Source organism: Sinocyclocheilus grahami, unplaced genomic scaffold, assembly GCF_001515645.1.
Source record: "Sinocyclocheilus grahami isolate Dianchi unplaced genomic scaffold, SAMN03320097.WGS_v1.1 scaffold972.1, whole genome shotgun sequence".
Lineage (NCBI taxonomy): Eukaryota > Metazoa > Chordata > Actinopteri > Cypriniformes > Cyprinidae > Sinocyclocheilus > Sinocyclocheilus grahami.
The window spans coordinates 579,410-589,441 of NW_015506151.1; the positions used below are offsets into that span (position 1 = coordinate 579,410).

The 10,032-nt window shown below is 36.6% G+C and overlaps 1 protein-coding gene and 1 long non-coding RNA gene across 2 annotated transcripts in view; one reads left to right on the forward strand and one right to left on the reverse strand.

Moving 5' to 3' along the window:
• The window catches only part of LOC107564954 (ERO1-like protein alpha), a 9,358-nt gene extending 2,490 nt beyond the window's left edge, over nt 1-6,868 (forward strand). The window contains exons 2-16 of the mRNA XM_016250134.1: nt 1,612-1,731; nt 1,813-1,896; nt 1,991-2,029; nt 2,100-2,176; nt 2,286-2,359; nt 2,500-2,620; nt 4,109-4,155; nt 4,320-4,328; nt 4,406-4,432; nt 4,515-4,607; nt 4,732-4,978; nt 6,177-6,246; nt 6,342-6,428; nt 6,509-6,645; nt 6,719-6,868. Of these exons, the coding sequence (XP_016105620.1) occupies nt 1,612-1,731; nt 1,813-1,896; nt 1,991-2,029; nt 2,100-2,176; nt 2,286-2,359; nt 2,500-2,620; nt 4,109-4,155; nt 4,320-4,328; nt 4,406-4,432; nt 4,515-4,607; nt 4,732-4,978; nt 6,177-6,246; nt 6,342-6,428; nt 6,509-6,645; nt 6,719-6,782 (1,296 nt within the window). The 3' untranslated portion in view covers nt 6,783-6,868. The remainder of the gene's footprint in view (nt 1-1,611; nt 1,732-1,812; nt 1,897-1,990; nt 2,030-2,099; nt 2,177-2,285; nt 2,360-2,499; nt 2,621-4,108; nt 4,156-4,319; nt 4,329-4,405; nt 4,433-4,514; nt 4,608-4,731; nt 4,979-6,176; nt 6,247-6,341; nt 6,429-6,508; nt 6,646-6,718) is intronic.
• Nucleotides 6,869-8,534: 1,666 nt separating this feature from the next.
• LOC107564957 (uncharacterized) lies at nt 8,535-10,006 on the reverse strand. The gene is made up of 2 exons (XR_001606308.1): nt 9,455-10,006; nt 8,535-9,382 (listed from the first exon to the last, which is right to left on the reverse strand). It is a non-coding gene; the product is annotated as an uncharacterized lncRNA (long non-coding RNA).
• Nucleotides 10,007-10,032: the final 26 nt, after the last annotated feature.

Consider the following 10,032-nt stretch of genomic DNA (forward strand, 5'->3'; position numbering starts at 1 on the left):
AAAAAAACATTTTTAGTGACTTGTTGGCCTTCTGGAAAGTATGTTCATTTACTGTACATGTACTCAATACTTGGTAGGGGCTCCTTTTGTTTTAATTACTGCCTCAATTCGGCGTGGCATTGAGGTGATCAGTTTGTGGCACTGCTGAGGTGGTATGGAAGCCCAGGTTTCTTTGACAGTGGCCTTCAGCTCATCTGCATTTTTTGGTCTCTTGTTTCTCATTTTCCTCTTGACAATACCCCATAGATTTTCTATGGGGTTCAGGTCTGGTGAGTTTGCTGGCCAGTCAAGCACACCTACACCATGGTCATTTAACCAACTTTTGGTGCTTTTGGCAGTGTGGGCAGGTGCCAAATCCTGCTGGAAAATTAAATCAGCATCTTCAAAAAGCTGGTCAGCAGAAGGAAGCATGAAGTGCTCCAAAATGTCTTGGTAAACGGGTGCAGTGAGGTTGGTTTTCAAAAAACACAATGGACGAACACCAGCAGATGACATTGCACCCCAAATCATCACAGACTGTGGAAACTTAACACTGGACTTCAAGCAACTTGGGCTATGAGCTTCTCCACCCTTCCTCCAGACTCTAGGACTTTGGTTTCCAAATGAAATACAAAACTTGCTCTCATCTGAAAAGAGGACTTTGGACCACTGGGCAACAGTCCAGTTCTTCTTCTCCTTAGCCCAGGTAAGACGCCTCTGACGTTGTCTGTGGTTCAGGAGTGGCTTAACAAGAGAAATATGACAACTGTAGCCAAATTCCTTGACACGTCTGTGTGTGGTAGCTCTTGATGCCTTGACCCCAGCCTCAGTCCATTCCTTGTGAAGTTCACTCAAATTCTTGAATCGATTTTGCTTGACAATCCTCATAAGGCTGCGGTTCTCTCGGTTGGTTGTGCATCTTTTTCTTCCACACTTTTTCCTTCCACTCAACTTTCTGTTAACATGCTTGGATACAGCACTCTGTGAACAGCCAGCTTCTTTGGCAATGAATGTTTGTGGCTTACCCTCCTTGTGAAAGGTGTCAATGATTGTCTTCTGGACAACTGTCAGATTAGCAGTCTTCCCCATGAATGTGTAGCCTAGTGAACCAAACTGAGAGACCATTTTGAAGGCTCAGGAAACCTTTGCAGGTGTTCTGAGTTGATTAGCTGATTGGCATGTCACCATATTCTAATTTGTTGAGATAGTGAATTGGTGGGTTTTTGTTAAATGTGAGCCAAAATCATCCCAATTAAAAGAACCAAAGACTTAAACTACTTCAGTCTGTGTGCGTTGAATTTATTTAATACACAAGTTTCACAATGTGAGTTGAATTACTGAAATAAATGAACTTTTCCTCGACATTCTAATTTATTGAGATGCACCTGTATTTTGAAAAATCCATATCAAGTAATCCACAAATGATGAAACTGTATGGCATTGGCAACTATATAAAATGGTTGTAGTATTGACATTTGAAACCATCACTATATCTTCATGTAAGGTATCTTCACAGTATTTTTTTTTTCAAGTGGTGTTCTGAGACTGATTTTTAATGTCATTTTGCAAATGAACATGATTAACCAACTTAATTTGTGTCAAAATGTGTTCATTTTAATTAATTGGACGTAGGTCACTGGGACTCTTGATGATTGTGCTTGTGATGTTGAGACCATCGACAGGTTCAACAACAAAGAAATCTTTCCCAAACTACAAAAACTACTATCATCTGATTATTTCCGGTTTTATAAGGTGAGTTTATGGTTGGTAATAGAGTGAAAATATCTATTTATTGTTTGTTCTTTCATCTCTAATATTCAATATTATGCTCAGGTCAATCTGAACAACCCCTGCCCGTTCTGGACAGACCACAGTCAGTGTGGACTCAAATACTGTGCTGTGAAACCATGCACACCGGTGAGCTTTTCAAAGTTCATTCAGTTGATTTTGTCTTGAGGGATTTCATATGTGACTTGTGAAGTGAAAATACTCCTTGTGTCTTTCTGTGCAGGGTGAAGTACCAGAGGGCCTTAAATCCAGCAGTTATAAGGTATTATTAAGTCATATAGTGTATATCACACGTTTTGTTGTTGGTGGATGTTGATTATTTTTCCTCACAGTATTCAGAAGCAGCCAGTCAGGATTTAGAGGAGTGTGAGAAGGCAGAGAAACTTGGAGCTGTCAACGGTTCTCTAAGGTATGTTTGTGTCAATGTGTTGCACTTTCTAAGAGTCAGGAATACTTACAATTCTTTACTTTTTGACCTTGTTTGTGCAAGTTCTCTCTCTCAATGTTTCCCCATGTAGTGACGAGACACGCCAGGCTCTTCAGGAGTGGAAGAAACACGATGATGAATCGGACCGTTTCTGCATGTTGGACGGTAATCAAGGCTTTCATAGTTTGCTCAATTGATGATCTGCTTGTTATTTGAAGTGTGTGATCATTGGCCAGTACATGCAGACCAGTATGCTTTATTCATCCTCCACAGGTTGTATCATTGATTTTGTTTTCTTTTCTTAGATGTGGACTCGCCTGAATCACAGTATGTCGACCTCCTGCTCAACCCTGAGCGTTTCACTGGCTATAAAGGACCAGAGGCCTGGCGGATCTGGAACAGCATATATGAGGAGAACTGCTTCAAGTAAAGAGTCACGATCATATTTATTCTGACCAGTGTGGAAGAGTATTTAGTGACCTTCATGGGGTCACTGTAATTTCTGTCAGTAAAATGATTTCATTTAAAGTTTCTCACACTTTCAAACGAGCGTTCGCAACCTCAGAATAGTTAGCTAACCATCAACTACGCTGCTGTTCAAAAGTTTGGGATCAGTAAGATTTTAAATGTGTTTTAAAGAAACACATTTTCTGTTCATCATGCGCTTTATTTGACCAAAAATACAGAAACAATTGTAATATTGAAAATATTATTACCATTAAAATTCTGGTTTTCTATTTTAATATACTTTAAAATATAATTTATTTCTGTGATGCAAAGCTGAATTTTCAGCATCATTACTCCAGTCTTCAGTGTCACATGATCCTTCAGAAATCATTCTAATATGCTGATTTATTATCAGTATTGGAAACAGTTGTGCTGCTTAATATTTTTTGGAACCTGTGATACTTTTTTTCAGGATTATTTGATGAATAAAGTTAACAAGAACAGCGTTTATTTAAAATAGAGTCTGTATGAACACTTTTTATCAATTTAACAATCCTTGCTGAATAAAAGCATTCATTTCTTTAAAAGAAAAGATAAGAAATTACTGACCCCAAACTTTTGAAAGATAGTGTATGTTGTTACAAAAGATTTCTATTTAGAATAAATGCTGTTTTCTTTAATGTTTTATTCTTCAAAGAATCCTGAAAAAAGCATCACATGTTCCAAAAAAATATGAAGCAGCAAAACTGTTTCCAATATTGATATTAAATCAGCATATTAGAATGATTTCTGAAGGATCATGTGACACTGAAGACTGGAGTAATGATGCTGAAAATTCAGCTTTGCATCACAGAAATAAATGATATTTTAAAGTATATTAAAATAGAAAACCATTATTTTAAATTGCAATAATATTTCACAATATTACAGTTTTTTTTTTGTATTTCTGATCAAATAAATGCAGCCATGATGAGCGGAAGAGACTTCTTTAAAAAACATGAAATATCTTACTGATCCCAAACTTTCGAACGGCAGTGTATGTCTTGTTTTTTTACTTATGTCAATAACTTATTATAAATAGCTACAGCTTCTGTTCGCGAGTATTTCGTGCAGATCAGACTTTTACATTCAGATTATTTCTTGAGCACAAATCATTGTATTTGAAAGATTTCTGAAGGATCATTTGTCATTGAAGACTGGAGTAATTGCTACTGAAAATTCAGCTTTGAACTCACAGGAATAAATTACAGTTTCAAATATATTAAAACAGAAAAGCGCTATTTTTAATTGTAATAGTATTTCACAATGTTTCTGTTTTTACAGAATTTTTGAACAAATAACATGCCCTAAAAACCCACCCATAATTTGCACCCTAACCTGTCTTTAATATTTGTATTAATTATCATTGAGTGCTCATAATGTTGTGACAACTCTCGTCATTTTTATTTTTTTTTGCTACTTTTTCAGACCATATTCAGTTAAACGGCCACTGAATCCTTTGGCATCTAACAGTGGTAAGCATTAATTAATGTTTTGTTTTATGTTTTCAAGTCTAACATTTGTCAGCTTTTTAGCACATTGATTTTATATGCAGTAGACCCATGTCATGGACCATATCGTGATGCTTATGATGGGTAATCCTCGTAATCGTCTTTCTCTTTCTTTCCCTCCACTTTAGGAGATGATGGTAAGGTTACACACTTCAAATCCATTTAACCAGTGATTTGATCAGCTAGAAATTGACAAGTCTGTTTCTAATTAAAGGGCAGGGGTTCTACTGCTGGCTGGAGGGTAAGTTTCTGCTTATAGGTGGTGTTTTTTATATTTGCTACTGTATATTTTAATTGACATGTTCCTTTTGTTGTTCCCCCAGGCTTGTGTGTGGAGAAACGAGCGTTCTTCAGGCTGATCTCAGGACTGCATGCCAGTATAAACATACACCTGAGTGCCAGGTACCTACTAGATGGTGAGTCACGACTTTTGTGTTTTTCATTGAAGGTTAAAATTGTAAAGTTTAAAAAGTATTTCTGTAATTTCTGGGACTATTTAAACTTGAGTGTTTAATTGTCTGATTTGATTTGATTGGTCAGAAAACTGGTTCGAAATGAAGTGGAGTCACAATGTCTCCGAGTTCCAGCTTAGGTTTGACAAGGAGCTGACAGAAGGGGAGGGGCCAAAGAGGCTCCGCAACCTCTACTTCCTGTACCTTATTGAGCTGCGTGCTCTGGCAAAAATACTCCCTTATTTTGAACGTCCCGCCTTCCATTTGTACACTGGCCAACCCACAGAAGATAACGAGAAAAAGAAATTGCTTCTAGAGCTCCTCCATATGGCCAAGTAAGAACATTGCAATGTTTTTTTAAGTGATTGAGTTATTAAAGGAACACTCCACTATTTTTGAAAATAGGCTCATTTTCCAACTCGCCTAGAGTTAAACAGTTGAGCTTTACCGTTTTCGAATCCATTCAGCCGATCTCCGGGTCTGGCGGTAGCACTTTTAGCTGTAGCTTAGCATAGATCATTGAATCTGATTAGACCGTTAGCATCTCGCTCAAAAATGACCAAAGAGTTTCGATAATTTTCCTATTTAAAACTTGATTCTTCTGCAGTTACATCGTGTAGTAAGACCGACGGAAAATGAAAAGTTGCGATTTTTCTAGGCCGATATGGCTAGGAACTATACTCCCATTCCGGCGTAATAATCAAGGAACTTACCATGTACCATGGGTACTGCAGGCGCAATGATATTACGCTGCACCTGAAAATAGGCTTACTTCTGTCAACATAACCAACGTGACCACCTTCTTGCACAGGGAGCGTGCTGGGGACTATTTTCAGGCGCTGCGTAATATCATTGCGCTTGCTGCACCCATGGTACGGCAGCAAAGTTCCTTGATTATTACGCTGGAATGAGAGTATAGTTCCTAGCCATATTGGCTTAGAAAATCGCAACTTTTCATTTTCCGACGGTCTTACTACACGATGTAACTACAGAAGAATCAAGTTTTAAATAGGAAAAATATCGAAACTCTTTGGTCATTTTTGAGCGAGATGCTAACGGTCTAATCGGATTCAATGATCTATGCTAAGCTACAGCTAAAAGTGCTACCGCCAGACCCGGAGATCGGCTGAATGGATTCGAAAACGGTAAAACTCAACTGTTTAACTCTAGGGGAGTTGGAAAATGAGCCTATTTTCAAAAATAGTGGAGTTTTAATATTTTTATTTAGCTAATATATAAAAAAAATATCACTGTTTCCAAAATATTATAATAATATACTAATTCCAAAAAAACTGTTGATAATAATAAGAAATGTTTCTGGAGCACCCAAACAACGTATTAGAATGATTTCTTAAGGATCATGTGACACTGAAGAGAAGAGTGAAAATTCAGCTTTATCATCACAGGAATACATTTTTAAATATAGTAAAATAGAAAATGGTTATTTAAAATTTTAATAATATTACATAATATAGTGTTTTTATACATATATGTTCAACATTTTTGAAGTAATATAACATTCTTTATTTGCAGATTGTTTCCATTGCATTTTGATGAGACCGCTCTATTTGCTGGAAATAAGAAGGAAGCCATGAAACTGAAAGTCAGTGGCTCCTTTCCATGTTTGCTATATTAACAATGTTGCAGAAATATGTTTTTAAAGAAGTAATAAATCAGTTGCATCTTCCCTGACCTTAGGAAGACTTCAAGCTGACCTTTAAGAACATCTCGCGCATCATGGACTGTGTTGAATGCTTTAAATGCAGACTTTGGGGCAAATTGCAGGTAAAGGGTAAAGATCATGACAGGTAACCAGATGATGTTATTTGTGTTGATATTTGACGTTCAGTGAATGTCTCTCATAGACCCAAGGCCTGGGAACCGCGCTGAAAATCCTGTTCTCAGAAAGGCAGATAGAGGCAATGCCCAACGCAAGCAACACCAATCCATCATTTCAGCTCAGCCGGCAGGAAATTGTGTCTTTGTTCAATGCTTTCGGAAGGTATGTCAATATCTATTTTTGTCTAGATATATTTAGTTGACATGTCTTTTTCATGCGTCTTGTTTTGTTTCAGGATCTCCACAAGTGTCAGAGAGCTGGACAACTTTCGGTCGCTGTTGTCAAATCTCAAACAGTGACTGTAAAAATCCTTCATTCAGCCACAGTCAAGAATTTGACATACATAAAACGGACTTGTTTTGGGTTAAATAACTGTTTTCAGACGTTTTATACCAGTTGTTTCTAAATACAGTTTAACAGCACTGCAGTTTTATCCCTTAAGAATTGAGCACTTTAGTCTCAACTGTATTGTTTCACAAATAACTGCATAGGTGACCAAAAATAATGTAGTTTATTGGGAACTAATTGAAAAAACATTTACAAAATTTTATAAATTTTTTTACAAGAGGGACATTGCCATTTCTTTATAGGTGTAATATATTTAAATGTTTTTGGAAATTACCATTTTGAAAAATTTATGGTAAGGTGTTATTTTTGAATATATGACTTGGCACCTAGATTTTTTTTGAGCATGTTGACTGTATTTAAAAAAAGAACATTGTACTTTTTCATCAAAAATATGTGACCCTGGACCACAAAACCAGTCTCAAGTCGCTGAGTCATATATTTGTAGCAATAGCCAAAAATACATTGTATGGTTCAAAATTATATTTTTCAATAATCATTAGGATATTAAGTCAAGATCATGTTCCATTAAGATATTTAGTAAATTTCCTACTATATATACAGTGGTGTGAAAAAGTGTTGGCCCCCTTCCTGATTTTTCACTTAATAATAAAAACCTTAATTTAAAAACTGAATGTTGTGTTCACTTGTGTTATCTTTTACTAATATTTAAATTTGTTTGATGATCTGAAACATTAAAGTGTGACAAACATGCAAAGAAATCAGGAAGGGGGCCAACACTTTTTCACACCACTGTATATTAAAACTTAACTTTTGATTAGTAATATGCATTGCTAAGAACTTCAGTTGGACAACTTTAAAGGTGATTTTCTCAATATTTAGATTTTTTTGCTCAAGATTCCAGATTTTCAAATAGTTGTATCTCGGCCAAATGTTGTCTTATCCCAACAAACCATACATCAATGGAAAGCTTATTTATTCAGCTTTCATATGTATGAATCCCAATTTCGAAAAATTGACCCTTATGACTGGTTTTGTGGTCCAGGGCCACATGTTTTATTTTGGATAATATTGTTCTTTATTAGTTTTTGTATTGTGTTGCACATGTGTTTAGCTTTTATTTTGTGATCAATGTTAAAATGTGTTGGGGAGTTTTATAGATGTCATCTTTTTTACATTCCTTTATATGTTTGCATTTATTCATTGAACACTTTAGTGCACTCAATGTATACATTTAATCAGTAAATGTGTTCCCATGATATTGTTAGTTCCACAACCTACCAGTTTAGCTGCAGCATGTCACACAACTGCCAAAAGTTTGACATAACCCGAATTTAGCGATTATATTAATTAATAGCATGTATTACTAACAAAGTGCTGAATCAAACGTTGAATATACAGCTGATGATCTCAGAGGCAGAATCAAGATTCACAGGCCGTTCGGTCCTAATTAAAGCTGCTCCATGAGACTCCGTGAGATCGAACCACTATAAATTCAATTGTGGCCAGCAGTTCTGCCAAGAAACGAAAACACGGCTAGATCTGTTAGACAGTTATCAAGAGAAAAGAACACTGGTATTTTGAAGGAAAAAAGTGAATCTACTGAAACACTGGAGTTGAAAAAAGTTTCTATTTTTACTTCTATTGCTATCTGAAATAAACTAAATTAATTTTCTTATAATAAATCACGCCAAATGACCTAGACCCTGGTCAAAACAAAACTTGTTTTTAAAACAGTGCAATAAAACTTTATTTTTAGTGGTAGTGCTTGTGTACATCTTTAATTAACTATGAACATGGGTAAACGAGTTACATTCATTGGCCTCGAACAAAAAAACAAAGGCTTCACTTGCTCTTTTGGAAGTTGATATGACAAATTTCACAGTAACATTTTTCAGACTCGCATTTATAAATTAATAAAGATAAAAAATAAAAAGAAACCAACCAACTCACACACAGCCCCATCTTGTCTGCAGTTTGTCAGGAAATGAACTCAATCGGCATTCGATCAAACGCATAACATTTCCATCACTTAATGCTCAAGTTTTCTTATAACTGAAAAGCTTTGCTACACATTAGCTGGCAGAAAGCAAGGAAATAAGACACGAGGCCGATTTAAAGTCCAAATCAATTAAAACCATCCACTTTTTTCATGCAGCATACACAAAACCCTGTAAGACGCAATTTAAAACACAGTTTAAAAATAAATCCAATAATAGAACAGGTGCATATGGAGTTTCAGCCTTACAGCTGCCTATTCATCATATTTACACCACAACTGATGATTGCTTCAGCCAAATGATTGCTGATATCTTATACATAGCTCATAACATATGGAGAAGCAAATTAGAGCAAAATAACATTTTTTTTTACAATTACTTTTTTTTAGGGAAATGGAAAGGGCCGTATAATTTAAGCTGGATATGCTGATCAATTGCCGACCAATCACGCTCCTGAAATACAATTATACAGGAATAATGATATAAAGCTCCATGAAACATGTTCAACCCAAACATGAATTTTGTGCAACATGTTTTCGGCTAGGAAAATCATAGATGGCACCATTTCAGGCATACCCTTGGAGAATGATATTCTAGTTTTCGACTACTGATATATGCAAGTAAATTCCCCCACAAGCCCTCAATGTCCTTCAAAAGCCAAGTACCAAAATATCAGAGGATGGAAGTAGAGTTAGTCTTCCTAGTCGCACATTTGAATATGCTAGATCTCAGTCGTTGGTTCTGGGATTGTAGGAACTGGGTGTCTTTGGGAAGCGTAAAAATGTACTACCTTGGATTTAAGCACAGGTTCTTTGGCAATGTAATAAAAACGTTAAAGGAATTCAAGAAAGAGTCACATGTGAATGTCAGTGCACGACGGTCAGTGCTTTTTCACTTGGTCGTCTCGGATGCACAAGGAGGTCGTGCTCTTTCTCCAAAACGATGGAATATAAAAGGCGTACTCTCCAAAAACAGGAAAATCTCGCCACCACCAACACCACATTCTGGCCTACAACTATTCCAATTGATCCAAATATAACATACAGGCCCACAATAAGTGCAAAAAGCACATCCCAACTCACAGAGGGGAGTCCATGTGCTGAAGGCTCTTAGGAGCTCATTGCGCCAATTTTGGGTGATGGGATGGATGGTTTTCAGAAATGAGAACATTGGAAAAGCTGGTCCATTTGGTCCAAACAAACCCCCCCCCCCCCCCCCCCCCCCCCCCCCCCCCCCCTTCCCT